General features: G+C 38.8%; 1 protein-coding gene across 3 annotated transcripts in view; it reads right to left on the bottom strand.

Annotated features, from left to right (window-relative positions):
- Positions 1–10,912: 10,912 nt before the first annotated feature.
- The window catches only part of ARHGEF7 (Rho guanine nucleotide exchange factor 7), an 86,161-nt gene continuing 82,051 nt past the window's right edge, over positions 10,913–15,022 (bottom strand). For all 3 annotated transcript variants that reach the window (XM_035114324.2, XM_035114322.2, XM_035114325.2), the window contains 2 exons: positions 14,793–14,847; positions 10,913–13,383 (listed from right to left, as the gene is read on the bottom strand). In XM_035114324.2, the coding sequence (XP_034970215.2) occupies positions 13,261–13,383; positions 14,793–14,847 (178 nt within the window). In that variant the 3' untranslated portion in view covers positions 10,913–13,260. The remainder of the gene's footprint in view (positions 13,384–14,792; positions 14,848–15,022) is intronic.

Raw genomic sequence — 15,022 nt, 5'->3', positions numbered from 1 at the left:
ACATTTGCAATCAACTAGTGACTATAACAACAAATGGGCTTGATAAAGCAACACTTTGAATTTAATTCCAAGTAACAAGGATAGCGGGGGAGAAAAGAAGCTATTCAAAGAGGTGGACAAAAGGGACCTTTGGTAACATTTATGATGAACTGGGAAGCATTTTGCTTGAAAAGGATATACTTGAACATAATAGCAGCCAGGTTTCCCAGCTATGATTTCACCATACGTACTGGAATAATGAAACGTGTGATGCGGTGATTCTCAAACTGTGGTGGTTGGGGCGACAGATCCACACCATACATTTAAAGGGCAGGGCTTCCCCCAAAGAATCCTGGGAACTGTAGTGTTTACCCTCACAGATATACAATTCCCAGGATCCTTCACAAACCACAGTTACCAGGGTTCATGGGAGGAAGCCATGTGCATTGAATGTGCTTTGAATGTATGGTGCAGGGGAATCTAGTGCGTCAAGAAACACAAGTGTGCTAAGAGATGAGCAGTTATATGAACATGGGTCCATTGTTCCATCTACCTCAGTACTGTCTACAGCAGCCTTTCTCACCCATGGATTCCCAGATGTTTTCAGACTACCACTACCATAATTGCTGACTGCTGCCCCTGCAGTATGTTAAGTGGGGGGGGGGACAAGTCCCCATTGATTCTAGAATAAAACGTCATGTGTACACACCCTTTGGGAAAGATTTTGAACCAAGCTGCTTCTTTTTTTTTACAAAATTTTATTTTGTGTGTGTGCGCACCATGCACACACCTTCCCTTCCAACACAACTGCATATCTGCCTCTTAGGATTTTGGGTTTTTTTTCTTTTCTTTTTAACAGCATGTTGCAGCTATTCTAAAGAAAGCACAGTAAGATTTTAAAAGGGACTTGTTTAATAAGACCCTATTGTTTCAGGAGTCAGTGCTGGGCAGGCTCTTAGTAGGCAATGAAGTCATCATGGCCAAATTACGGTAAATTCAGGTTTGGTGTCCACTTCTGTCTTGCCATTCTACAATTCAGTGAGAGCTGAATGGAACAAAATGACTTGATTTAGAATCAATCAAATCCAGAGAGAGAGCGCAATTCTTCTTCTGACATGTCCACTTCCAGCATTAACCCTTTTTGTCTTAATCAGTACTTTGAGTGCTATCTGCTGGAAAGCTAATTGATTGATTGATTGATTGATTGATTGATTGATTGATAATCCACACATTCATAAAAATATATCAAGGTAGTATACAGCATTTAAGAATAAAGTCAGCAATAAGCATCCATTAAAACATAATCAAAACAACAGTCAGTTTTGCTTCTCTCTGTTTCTCTTTATTCCACCTTCAATTCAGTTCTCTGCATTTGTGCAGCAACTTGGGATTTAAAAAAACAAACAAAAAACCTTATGAAATGTCTTTAAAAATTTGGTGCAAATTTTTTCCTAACACATTTTTTGTATGTGATTCTGACTAATGGACACATTTTTACCAGCCATTTCTCCTATTAGGCCTTTCTGAATGTTGTGTTCCTTTTAATGCGTGCAGTTTCTCCTAATGATTGCCTTAAAAAAAAATTTGGTTGGTTTGAGAACTGCATTGCAAAATTGGGGGGGGGAGTGTGAACTTCAAAAGATGGCTGCATTTCAGTTCTTTTACCATTTCGAAAAGTGCAGATTTGATTCATTCAGTTTTATGTGTGAAAGTGAATCAGATTTCGCCCCCATCCCTAACAGAGATGGGATCTTAAGTACACTTTTGCTTCTATGAACATGTCTGAATACCATCTTGGACTGCCCTGATGATCACTACTGAATCAGATAATGAGCAAGCATTCAGTAATTGCTTCCGTAGGGCAACAGATATGCAGATGACACAACCTTGATGGCAGAAAGCGAGGAGGAATTAAAGAACCTTTTAATGAGGGTGAAAGAGGAGAGCGCAAAATATGGTCTGAAGCTCAACATCAAAAAAACCAAGATCATGGCCACTGGTCCCATCACCTCCTGGCAAATAGAAGGGGAAGAAATGGAGGCAGTGAGAGATTTCACCTTCTTGGGCTCCTTGATCACTGCAGATGGTGACAGCAGTCACGAAATTAAAAGACGCCTGCTTCTTGGGAGAAAAGCAATGACAAACCTAGACAGCATCTTAAAAAGCAGAGACATCACCTTGCCGACAAAGGTCCGTATAGTTAAAGCTATGGTTTTCCCAGTAGTGATGTATGGAAGTGAGAGCTGGACCATAAAGAAGGCTGATCGCCGAAGAATTGATGCTTTTGAATTGTGGTGCTGGAGGAGACTCTTGAGAGTCCCATGGACTGCAAGAAGATCAAACCTATCCATTCTTAAGGAAATCAGCCCTGAGTGCTCCCTGGAAGGACAGATCGTGAAGCTCAGGCTCCAATACTTTGGCCACCTCATGAGAAGAGAAGAATCCTTGGAAAAGACCTTGATGTTGGGAAAGATTGTGGGCACTAGGAGAAGGGGACGACAAAGGACGAGGTGGTTGGACAGTGTTCTCGAAGCTACGAACATGAGTTCGACCAAACTGCGGGAGGCAGTGCAAGACAGGAGTGCCTGGCGTGCTATGGTCCATGGGGTCACGAAGAGTCGGACACGACTAAACGACTAAACAACAACAGGACAACACACACAAAAAAACCAGTTACATTTCATATACCTGGAGCTAATCTTCATCAGACTCTGTAGAACTGTCACTTCCATCTGATGAACTTTTCACTTCTTCCTCTAGAGATGACTTTCTCTTTTTACCTGTACAACAACTGTTTTGAAAATTTGTTATTTGCTATTAATAATACCGTAACCAGGGTGGATTTGATTTGAATAAAATTGATTTAAATCACGAGATTTAAATCAAGCCAGTAAGAATTGATTTAAATCATTTTTTTACAGAAAGACTCGTTCTTGCTGGTATAATCTATGATTTACAACCAGATGAAGGCTTCATTTTTGGAATAATAAATTTTCAGAGTAGATTTTAAGGTTATATCAAAAATTGCTGATTTGGTTATACTATTAGAAGATAGATAATTATGAAATTATTGTGAGGTTGACTGTTTATATTTGGACAACTTTTCTGCTGTACTTTACTGGAAGGAGAAAAATAATCATTTCCTTAGTAACAATTTAAACAATTTAACTACTGAAAAACAATAACATTATAGCATATGTATCCATGTTTGTTAACTGATGTTAAACAATAAAAAGAAAAACTTAGACAGGCTGAGTTTTAGGCACACATGGAAAACTTAAAACAAATCCTTATTTCCTGATGGACTGTAATGTAACTTAAATAGAAAACTAGAAAGATTTTTTTCCCTCAAAAAGCATTTTATTTTAAATAGCCATTTTAAATTTAAATTTTTAAAATCCGTTTTAAATTTTTAAAAAATCCAGTTTTTAAAATCATTTTAATCCACCCTGATAACAATAATAGTAGTACAAATTCCACACTGCACTGTTGGATTAAGGCGGGCTTTATGTTAAACCAGTGGTTTTCAAAAAGTTTCAGGAATCCCTGGATTTTCTCAAAAGCTCATTAGCAGCTCCTCAGCTTGAAGATCAGTAATACTAGAAGAGGCGGTTTTAGGGTAGATTTGTGTGACCATCCTGGGCATTGCGCAGCAGAGGATGCCACAACAATGCAGTAGAACGGAGTGAATAAGGCGGGGTGTATGTGTGTCAAAATTTAGCATCGCCCAGGGCACCCCCGAAATTTGAGAGCCCAAAGTCCACCACTGATACAGGCCAAGCTTCCCCAAAGATTAAAATTTAAAAACTCATTTTCTATCATTGATCTCACCCTGCAATGTACAGTCCCAAGATAATGTTGGGTTGATGCGCTTTTATGTCAGGGGGGTTCCAATGCTTTGCCCTCCAGCTGTTTTGGAGTACAACTCCCATCAGCCCTAGTCCACATGGCCTATGTAGGTGTGTTGGGATCTGTAGTTCACATCATTCAGAAGGCCACAGGTTACCCACACTTTGCTATCTAAGAAACCATTCCAGGGGAAAGCTTACTTACAGGTGCTTCTCGATGGAATGGGACCCTGATCTTACCTGTAGTTAAGCTATTAAGAAACATATTCATACTCTTTTGATGAAAACACACACATAAAACCAAAGAAAATTGCCTTGCTTGTCCCAGTGCAGCATGTTGATGAATTTAGGAATCTAAAGCTTAAGATTCTAAATTTAGAATTCTATATCTTGGTGTGATATATTCCCTGTAAAAGGAAATTTTAAATGTCTACCATTTTATTAGGTTTTCATGTGTGTTGGAAGCTGCCAAGAGTGGCTGGGGCAACCCAGTCAGATGGACAGGGTGCCAATAATAAAATTAATTTATTATTATTATTATTATTATTATTATTATTATTATTATTATTATTATTATTTCCCACTCTTCCACATAGTTAGACCACCAAACAAGAAAGTCCCCTCTTCCAGATGCAACCAGTTTAAAATATTACAAATGAACTAAACTTTCTTACAAAGAAAATAAAGGCATTTTATAGGCTCTAGATTGAAATATCCCATTCATTCATTCATTCATTCAGTCTGTCTGTCAGTCCAAAACCTATACCCCTCAACCACACATCTCTCAATCTCCTTCTCCTTTTTTGTGGATCTCATACCTTCTTTCATAAATCAATATGAAGGAAAAAATAAAATCCTGCTCTCCTTTTCTAAACTATAACATTAGCAATGTTTTCTTGGGGCTTAATCCTGGAATATTTTAAGTAACTCATGGGAGGCCGACATTTAGCTAATCAAGTTTGTATAAAGCGGCAACTTACCTATACAGCACAAATATACAGAAGACCACCATGACGATCACTATTAAGCAAATAAATGCTTTCATGTATTCTAAAAATAAAAATGCAACTTTCTTCAAATTTCTGACAGGGTGAAGTGTTACTTTTGAATTAATTTATCTTCTTTATAAAGGACAGCTTTGCTACAAGCATGCAATGGACAGTTACGTGGTCAGTACAAGCACTGCAGTGGCCTACCTTACCTTGTGGTCTGTGCCACTGTTTAAAACAGGCCTCAGAGAGTCATCCTGTTCTGCCTAATCCTATAGATAAACTTCCCTTCAAAGCGATTGAAACCATCTTCCGAACTGAAAAGGTACAGTTGACATCATCAGACTTTTCCTGTTTGGCACACTCTTCACTTTAAGAGGAGAGCTGGTTCTCTCATTATTATTATTTTTAAAAGGGCCACATTAACCAGGATTTTCCCTCTCCCCCAAAACACGCACACCTACACAGCTGTATATTTAGGCAACATTTCAGAGCTTAATACACAGCCTGTTCAGGCTCGTCTAAACGATGAAAGGACTGCAAACATGAATGTTGAAGTCCATGGCCAGCCATTTATCCTGTCTTTGAAGGAGCCGGCTCTTTGAAGCGTTGACGGGTCCAAATAGTATAAAAGATTGCAGTTAAAGCTAAAGAACACTTGGACAGCCACACTTGGCTATCTGGTCAGGTTTCCCCCACTATCATGAGATGCATTCTACTTCTATTTAATTTATAGTAATTATGTCTAAATCTGAATTTGCACATATGGATTGGCCTATGTAAATTTTATGCAGATCTGTGCCCTCTGTTTGATGATGTGGTCATCCTACCAGCAGCGCAGGCCAGCTGAGTTGGGGAGCTGCTGTGGTCAAGGCCCATTTAAGTAGCCAACAAACGAAGCAGGTGGCTCAGACCCTGCCAAGGCCCTGCCAAGTCAGAAGCAGCACTCACCACCCCCGACCTAGTGGAGACCCACAACCAATGGGGTTGTAGCCCTGAATCCCAACAGGCTCTCAACAGGTTTATTCATCTGAGTTCAGATGGGCCCAGCCAAATAGGATTATTTGTTTTCACTGCATTTTGTTCTATCCTATATTTCAGAAAGTTGGCTCCCAAGGCAGTTCGCAATTGAATTCCAGTGCAAAGAGAACACTGAGAATGAAATGCAATTTTAAAAAAATAAAAAATGCAACGTCACCATTCCTGTGCAGAACCAAGGATTCCTTTCCCAGTCTCCAGAAACTTTTCTGCTTACTCCATTATATAGCTCTAAAGCACTTAGGCATGAGATTGGCTGGCTGCCCCTAATCTAAGTTCTTTAACACAGGAGTGGGAATATTTGGATGACTGAGGATTCCCCCCCCCCCCGTTCATCTCTTCATAATTTTCCATGTACCTGTAAACCTTGAATACACTACAAGGCTCTAGGGTTGCCATACTCAATAGTGGACAGGACTTCTGTGCCTTTAATTGCCCTGCTCTCTTTTGAGTCTGGAAACCTTAAAGAGAAACCAGCAGACCCTTTGCTTGGAAAATTAAACAAAGGGTCTGCTGGTTTCTCTTTAAGGTTTCCAGACTCAAAAGAGAGCAGGGCAATTAAAGGCACAGAAGTCCTGTCCTCTATTGAGTCTGGCAAACCTACAAGGCTCCTTGTTAAGGACTGGAAGGAACAGCTGGGACATTTTGTCTTTCCTCCAGTCACAAACTTCATGGTGCCATGTCTGTCAGTTTGGTAGTGATACAAAACCATCCACAGTACAGTCAAGCTGGTGGATGCAATACTACTATCCAGGTATACATACATAATATATTCATTACTAAATGGAAGAAAAGAGCTCTCCCGCCAGAGAGAGAGAGAGAGAGAGAAACTAGGACTGAGCATGCTCAGTAGCCTTCAGGACCCATGGGGTGTTCATAGTGCCCATTGGAGAGGGGGAAGGAAAAACGGGATGGGTCAATAGGAGTTGCCTTGCTTAAGCCGTGGGATCTTAAAGGATTCTTGAGATAAGGACTTGGGTGTAGGAGAAGTGCACACCATGAGTTTTAAGAAAAGCTCTTCTCCTTGAGCTTCTGGAGGGAAGAAAGGGGAAATGATAAGTTTCCACTTTCCTGCCAACCATCTGCCATCATGCTGTATCACAACTCCTTGTTTTTGTGTAGTAATTGTCAAGTTAATTTGTGGCTGTCCCAGGAAAACTGCTTTCTAGAAGCAGCCACAGAGGGGAAATAATAATAATAATAATAATAATAATAATAATAATAATAATAATAATGTTCTTACTTGAAGAAAGGGGAATTTGCTTTAAAGGTTGGCAACGGGGCTTGAGTTTGGGTTACAAAATTATAGTTACTTACGTGGTACAGCTTTCTTATAGCATGTTTGTTTGTGGAAACAGCACCCCAACTCTGAACACTCAATTCTTGATACATTTTCACGGCATATTTCATAAAAGGGGAATTCACATACTTCAAAAAAGAGAAACACCCAAAGGCCCAAAATGAATTGCAAGCATGATCTTTTAAATATATCTATGCAAATAAGTTAAGAGTTTTGCACTGCTGTTCTGTTTGTTTTAAATAGATTACAAGCTGCATTCAATAGCCTTAATCCTAAAACCTTATACTGTATCAAAAGACTTTTTGCACATACGTGGATCTGTCATGTTCCCATATGACAGGGAAACCTCACTTCCCACAAAATTTCTGTGTCAGGTGGAATGCCAACAGCAGACATTGCACACAGATTTCCATGCTGAAGTTCAAAAGCCCCTTTGCTCTTGTATGTGTTGTCCACTTGCATGGACTCTTCCCATTTTTAACAGATTTATATGTGGTTGCCACCAGAGGGAGCTCCCTAGCAGATAATATAACACCTGCACAACTTTTGCCAGACGTCTTATGGTGGTGGCCCCAGTTGGAAAGAATGATTGAAAACTTTCCCTGAAATTTAATCATCATTGTTTCAGCCAGGAACAGCACAGCCAACAGCAAAATTAGTCCACAAATGTTGTAAAAGATGCTTGTTTCTAGCATGATGCCCCCCCCAACCCCCCTTTGCTTGATCTGCTTGAAAACATTTATTTTACTTATTCCATTAAGGACTTCCAGCAGCGAAGCATAGCTGAATAGCTTTCAAACACAGAGCTAGGGAAGCAGCTTGTGTTGGTGTAGTAAAGATTGTTTTATTATGAGCAACAGGTTAAACACAACTCTGTACTATTAAAACACACAGAAAAACCAAGGTTTCCAGAACATTTCCTGTTTAACTTAATTTGTTCTGTATCCCAACAGTGAACATAAATATAGTGCAAAGTTAACTTGACCATCTCTTGCAAAATGTCATCTTATTTTAGGATACTTTAATCAGTTCATGGCAGCAAGGCAGTAGTTTGCTAACATCTTACCTGCAAACCCATAACGGAGGAAATTGGTATTTCGTTTTTCCAGCCGATGAGGCAAGGGTGAAGATTGTATTGCCCTGTCCAACTTCAGAGGCGACTGAACACACAAGCCAGGAGGAGACCACAATGTTAGGCAATACATTAAGAAAATAAGCCTTGGATTCTGCCCAAGTTCTTCGAGGTCATTCATTAATGGGATTAATTATACTAATCCGTAAAAAAATATTTAATGCAGTCATGTAAACAAAACAAAAAACCCGGTTACATTCTTGTGGATTTGCCAACAGCTTTAATTCGTAAGTTCTTTCAGGAAAAAAATATGCAAGATATTGGTGCCACTATTTCCATACATTTAGCAGGTGGCTGATCTAGCTAGTGTAGAAACCTGCCTTGACCCCTCTCTGATGCTTTCTCTCCACCAAGTCTGCCAGATGATCTCCCCGCTGTCATGGGGAACAACTTAAGGATGCTGAAAGTTGTGACATCACAGTTGACTGTGTGTTGTCATTAAACTGGTTGCCTAGGGTACTGAAGGTTGAGAGGATAGGGATATGGAAGTAAAAAATGCAACACAAAGCCTGAGCAAAGGAAGAAGGTGAGGTTTGTAGCTCTCCCCGGCCTCCTGAAAAACTGCCCATGGCTTGGAGAAGTTATCTCTTGAGGAGGCTGTACCACATTGTCCATACAAGGTGCACTAAGTCAACAGGAATTGAGCATGTTTATTCAAAACCTGCCAAGGAGTCCAATTCCTTTTGTTGTCTTTTTAAAGAGTTTGTAAAAAGTTCCCATTCTAATAGCCAAAATGTTTGCAAATAATTTATAATCAGTATTTAAAAATTAAATAGGCCTATAATTTTTTATTTGCATTAGATCCAAATCTTGTTTTGGAATTATTGTTATGTAAGCTTCCTTCCATGTTCCTGGGATTTCACCTGTCTGTAAAATCTCATTCATCACATCTTTCAATGGATTCACTAATTGTTCACTTAACTTTTTATAATATTTTGCCGTTACTTCATCTGGCCCTGGAAACTTACTTTTTGTCCAATTTATTGCCTCTAAGACTTCTTGAGTTGTTATTTGGGTATTTAGAATCACTATTTGTTCCTCTTTTATTTTTGGCAGATTAGTATTTTTTATATATTCCTCTATTTTGGATTTTCCCCCCCTTTTTTATACAATTCAGAGAAATATTTCACAAATGCATCTCTTATTTCCTTCATCTTATCTGTAATTTTCTTTGTTCACTTTTTTCAATCGCCAAGCTAACAATTTCCCTGATTTATTGGCATGCTCAAAATATTTCTCCTTTACTCTCTTTATTTTCTTCATTCACTATCATGGAGTATTGGGTTTGTAATGTTTTAATTGCCTGCTTTACTGACTCTTTGTTAGCATTTTTTGACAGTTCCTTCTCCTTTTCCATAATTTCATCTAAGATTTCTTTTTTCCTTTTAATTTCCTTTAAATTGAATTTTGTTGTACAAACAGTCCCCTCATAACCGCCTTACTTGCATCCCAGACCATTTGTAATTTAGTCTGCCCCTGGAGGTTTATTTTGAAACAGTCCCCCAGGGCCTTCTTTACTTTTTCCATAAAATTTTGATCTTCTAATAAATCTTCATTCAATCTCCATCTAAATGTAGTTTGACTTTCTTTTTGAATTCCCATTATCATGGAATTATGATCTGACAATATTCTTGGATTGATTTCTATGTTGTTGTTTTTACTTTGGGCTCCAATTCTTTGGAAATCCATAAGGCATCTATCCGTGAACTGCTGTCATGAACATTAGAATAAAAAGTGAACTGTTTATCAAACAAGTGTTTTACTCTCCAAATATCAATCAAATTTAAAGTTTGGGCCAAATAAAAAAAAAGATTTTTGTAATCTGCCTTTTGTATCTTTTTTCCTAGCTGATCTGTCCTTTTCTAAGGACGGAACTCCGTTTAAATCTCCCATTAACATAATCTTTTGATCTGCATATTCAAGTAATTCTGTTTCCGGGGTTTTTTTAAAAAAAAATCCACAATTTATAAGAACAGTCAATGATATGTACAATTTATTAACATGCAGAAAACAATTTGTACAAACAAACCAGAGAGGGGAGCTGAGGGAAGTCCTGAGAGGGTGGGAGAGGGAGGGATGGGACGGGGAAAATTTGTAATTGGCTATGTATCGGCAATTGGTATTGTTTAACAAATCTTTTTCTTTAATAAATATCTATTTTAAAAAAACAGAAATTGAGCAGACTCAGAAACCTAAGGCTAAAGTGCCAGGTTTGGGGGGCGGGGGGAGCACATTCAGTGCTGGTACACTGGTGAAGATTACAACACAGACATTAGAAATTGATGAGCTACGGTAGCTCCCTTTATATGAATGTAGAAATCTGTCTCGATTGTTGGGGATCTAGCCACCCAAAAATGATTATGTGCCAGTTCCTTTTGTGGCTGAAAAGCCGGGAAATTCCAGACGTGCAGAGGGTTGCAATGAGAGAACAGGACTGTTCATTCACGTTTTCCCCATTCCCTAGATTGCGGAATGATCTTCCCAAGAAAACTCAGCTTTCCCATGCCAGGCAAATACGTATTTGTTCTCCAAAACTGATACCATTTTTAGCCTGTCTTGATGCTCCTCTTTTAATGGGTTGGAGAAGTACATGGGGGGTTTCTTTGTGCGTGGTTTTTTTTTGTTGTTGTTTATTTGGGGAGCATTTTTATATTTCAATTCCTTGAAAGTCACTTTTCCTTGCAAAAAGATATGGAAAAAATCATAAATAAAAATAATGCACCATATCTCAAAAGTGTCAAAAGGTAAGCCTGGGGAAACCTGTTGAAAGTTTTGATTGTAAGCTCTTCAAGGCAAGGGACTGTCCTTTAAGCTCCTGCACATTTGCACTAACATATACTGTGAGGTAATGCAATGCCAAACAGGGTTAGTCCCAGGATTGGGATTACGGTAGTTCCTATTTCCAAATTCACAACACCACTTAAGTATTTAGATATTTAGCCCCATGAAATTTACTCCCACTCCTAAAATTACGCATGTATGAAGCCAGTTCATAAAATAAACAGCCACATAAGCCCTTTATCATCACAATAAACATTTATTTTCAACGGAAGTATAGCTGCCCATTTCTGGTTGCTGGCAGCGAGAAACAATAAACAGCTGAGTCTTATTGCTTCGTAGGTGGGGAATGTGGATTGCCTGTTTGATGCAAGAATCAACCATACAGCATACAGTATCAGAGACGTGTCATCTTTTAGGGGAGACATTACAATAAACACAAGAGCTACCTCCTTAGACGGCTCCCCTATGTTAGGTTCTCTCCTCCTGTAACATGCAGTAAAAGCAATCCTGAATTCTGATCTCATCACAAGTGTTCCCCCCTACTCCAAATCACCAGCTAAGGGGCAGGCAAAGTAACATATGTGATGTCATTAAGAGTCAGGCGAAACTTTTACTACACAATAAGGCAGGGGAAGAGGGCTCAGAACAAGAGTGCGTTCTGCTGCAGGATCCTGCCTAGGCTCAGCAGTAAGACTGATATTTAACACCACCGGGATTTGAACTGATTCACTGACTTCAGGAGCCAAATCCCTTAGTTCCTTTGTCTTCAAGAAATGTTACGCAACCTTCAGTCTGACGCACTGACATGGTACATGATCACAATGGTAATTTGAAAGTATATACCGGTACTGCCAAAACTGCACGCCGTAGAGTTCCTGATTACCAACACATTGCAGAGTCCCAGGCTGCAACCCAAAATGTCACAGTGCCGCGTTTCACCGTAACAGCCTTTTTATATGGACAGAGAAAACTAGAGAGACTTATTTTCAAAAAGCACTGGGTTTTTTTTTCCTCATTCCTTTCTTTTTTATTTATTATTTGTATAGAGGGAATTGAGGTTATGTGGACTATAATTGCATTTGATCTTACAGGATGGAGGGGGTGATTTCTGCCCAGTAGTGGAAGATCAAATGCCAGTTCTGAGGTTTGAGTTTTGCAAATGCTTGACATGCATACATTAACCTAAACTTGCAACGATCATGATAAAAATAAATAATACGTTTTTTTTTTCATCCCAAAACAAAAACAAAAAACCCTACACACACTTGATTGGGACTTTTTTTTTTTTTACAGCAGTGCTTGAGTGTTCAATTAAAATACTAGCCAGCTGTATGTTAAAGTATATGCACAACCATAAAAAAAAACAACGTACTACACAAATCATCTAATAACCATTAAAAAAAACAAGAGCAAGTACATCCACCTTTAACTAGTAATTCTGCATATTGGCATGCCAAAAGAAACTTAACTGTCTGTCTTGGATCTTTAAGATGCTAGCTTGAATACAAAATGGTGCCAGTTGTCTGCATTGACAGCTTGGTGTTTTTAAAAAGCATGTTAAAATTGTGTTTGAAGCTTTAAACAGACATAAATAAATTTAATTAAGTTATTAAAAAACAGGCTGGTGAATACTGGGAAATAGGTTGGGAAATTACAAAAAAAAACATTTTGCAACTAACATCTACTATGTCTAGAACAATTTAAAACAATCCATCTTGGAGCAGAATTTTCAGTAAATTTTAGAAGAGCATCAGGCACTGCCATGTCTGTCTGCTGCAATCATTACAGGAAGAAACTATAACACTATATCAGTCCTGATAACATTGATCACATATGCATTCAAAATTACAGATAATATTTACAAAGTATTTATTTGGGGTGGGGTGGCATCATGAACTGCTTAGCCAGCTGTCGCACTTGCTGCAAAAATGAGGTAATTTAAATGCACACAAGTTAATTCTAGTTCAGTTCAGGGTCCATGCTATCTACACTTAAGTACAGACAGCTTAAGTGAATGGATTGTTGTTGTTGTTATCATTATTATTATACATTGTAAGAAATAAAAATCATTTGATCCAGTTAAGTCCTACTTTGTAGTGCTTGTTATGCAACACTGACTAAATGTCAGAAGACTTCCCAGCTTGATTTGACAACTGGTCTTTCAATAGAAAGAAAAGAACAACAGTAAGTTTGTTATAAATTGGTTTCATCCCAAGATGGATCATTCATACTCTTTAGAACTTTCCGAACAAGTTTTTCCAACTCCTTGCGAGCTCTTTGTTCTTCTTCCAGAGATTTCTTCATCTTTTTGTTATCCTAACAAACAAAAGACAAACATATCATGGTAACCTGGTCTGAATGGCTGGAAGATTAGTTTCTCATCGATATGTTTTTATAAGAAGACATGAGGATCTCATGGAGCACTAGTCTGTTGCAGACTCTTGCTCTATAATATTATCCAGGGACCAGAGATATTTTGCCTCATGAGGTAAAAAACATTTCTACACCAGTAGGCCCAAGCCACAAATGGAAGAAAAGGTGAGTATCATATTAGAAGGGGCTCCATTTTAAGTACATGAACAATGTTAGGTAACTAGTCATAAAGTATAATGGGGGGAACCCCAAAAAACATTAAAATCATGGCAGTACTCGAAGCTTAACATATCTCCAAAAATAATTATCTTGTACAAAGTAATGCTGAATTGTAGCAGGAAGTATCTGTCCCGTCATCACAAGAATTTTCCACTTGCACTGTTCTAGGGTTTACCCAAATGCTTCAGAGCAGATCTAGGAAGGGCATGGGCCATGCAGAGGGTAGGGGGTGAGGAGACAGGGAAAGCAGAAATCCTTGAGCTGACAGCATGATAACTTAACACTACTGAAAGGTTCATTTTATTCCTTTTAGTCTTTGACCAAGAAATCCTGATATTTAGGGATATATTTCACTTTGGAAACTTGGAACACTGAGAGCAAAGGGGGGGGGGGAGATGTAAGACTAGCCAACGTTCTAGAAATGTGTCCAGCGTACATTTCCACATCTGCATTACTTGGGAATAGCTTTTCGGGGCTCGTATTATATGGCTTTCATTTTCACAAACTGTTTACAATAATACATCTGCTTAAATGCCACAACAGTTAGTAAGCATCAAAAGCAAAGAGAAGGCCATGTGTTTATAGCTGATGATGGGGGTAAGGGGAGTTGCGACGCAGCTTCACGTTCACTGTTTCTTGATAGGGCTTATGCATTTCCATAGTATGGCTCGGCTTTTCATGGTATTACATTGCCGTCAGGTCATAAGAGAGCAGAGTGCAAAGGCCTAGTGCCTATATGCCACAAGACACGCCACCAGGAAGAAACCAGCAGTGAAGAAGCAGGGAGCTGCATGGAGTAATGCTGACCCCACATTAGTAACATTGATAGCAGTAATCAGCAAAGTAAGGAGGATATGGAGATTGTTGGCCCACCTTGACACTTGATAAGACAGCTCTAAAGGAGGCAGAGCACCACACTCTTCAGACATTTGCCATATAGCCCATGGTGCAGGGAGCAGAAAGTTAATCCTCCTTCAACCTCCACTCCAGCATCGATGCTGTGAAACAGCATTGCTACTGGGGCTCACTGATTCTATTGCTAACTCTTTGAAATCTTAAGTGGCCTAAACCACAGCATACTGCCCCCTCCTAGTCTGTGTTGATAAAGGGTGGGATATATATCTTTTACCAACCTGTCTTAATTCCTGAACTTCATCCTTTAATGCATATACTGTGTCAACAAGGCTTCTAAAACAGAAAATTAAGACAGAATACTTTGTAAATATATTACATTAAAATAAATATAAAAATCAGATCAAGAACTATCAATACACATTTAAATGAGAAGCCATACAAATTTTAAGGTGGAAAAGATAGGGACACAAAAATGGGCTGTGTATTCCTCCACAGTATCTTTTGGTCT

The sequence above is a fragment of the Zootoca vivipara genome, chromosome 4 (assembly GCF_963506605.1).
Source record: "Zootoca vivipara chromosome 4, rZooViv1.1, whole genome shotgun sequence".
Taxonomy (NCBI): domain Eukaryota; kingdom Metazoa; phylum Chordata; class Lepidosauria; order Squamata; family Lacertidae; genus Zootoca; species Zootoca vivipara.
The sequence above is the reverse complement of the archived record's forward strand: the minus strand, read 5'-3'. Positions and strand labels throughout refer to the sequence as shown.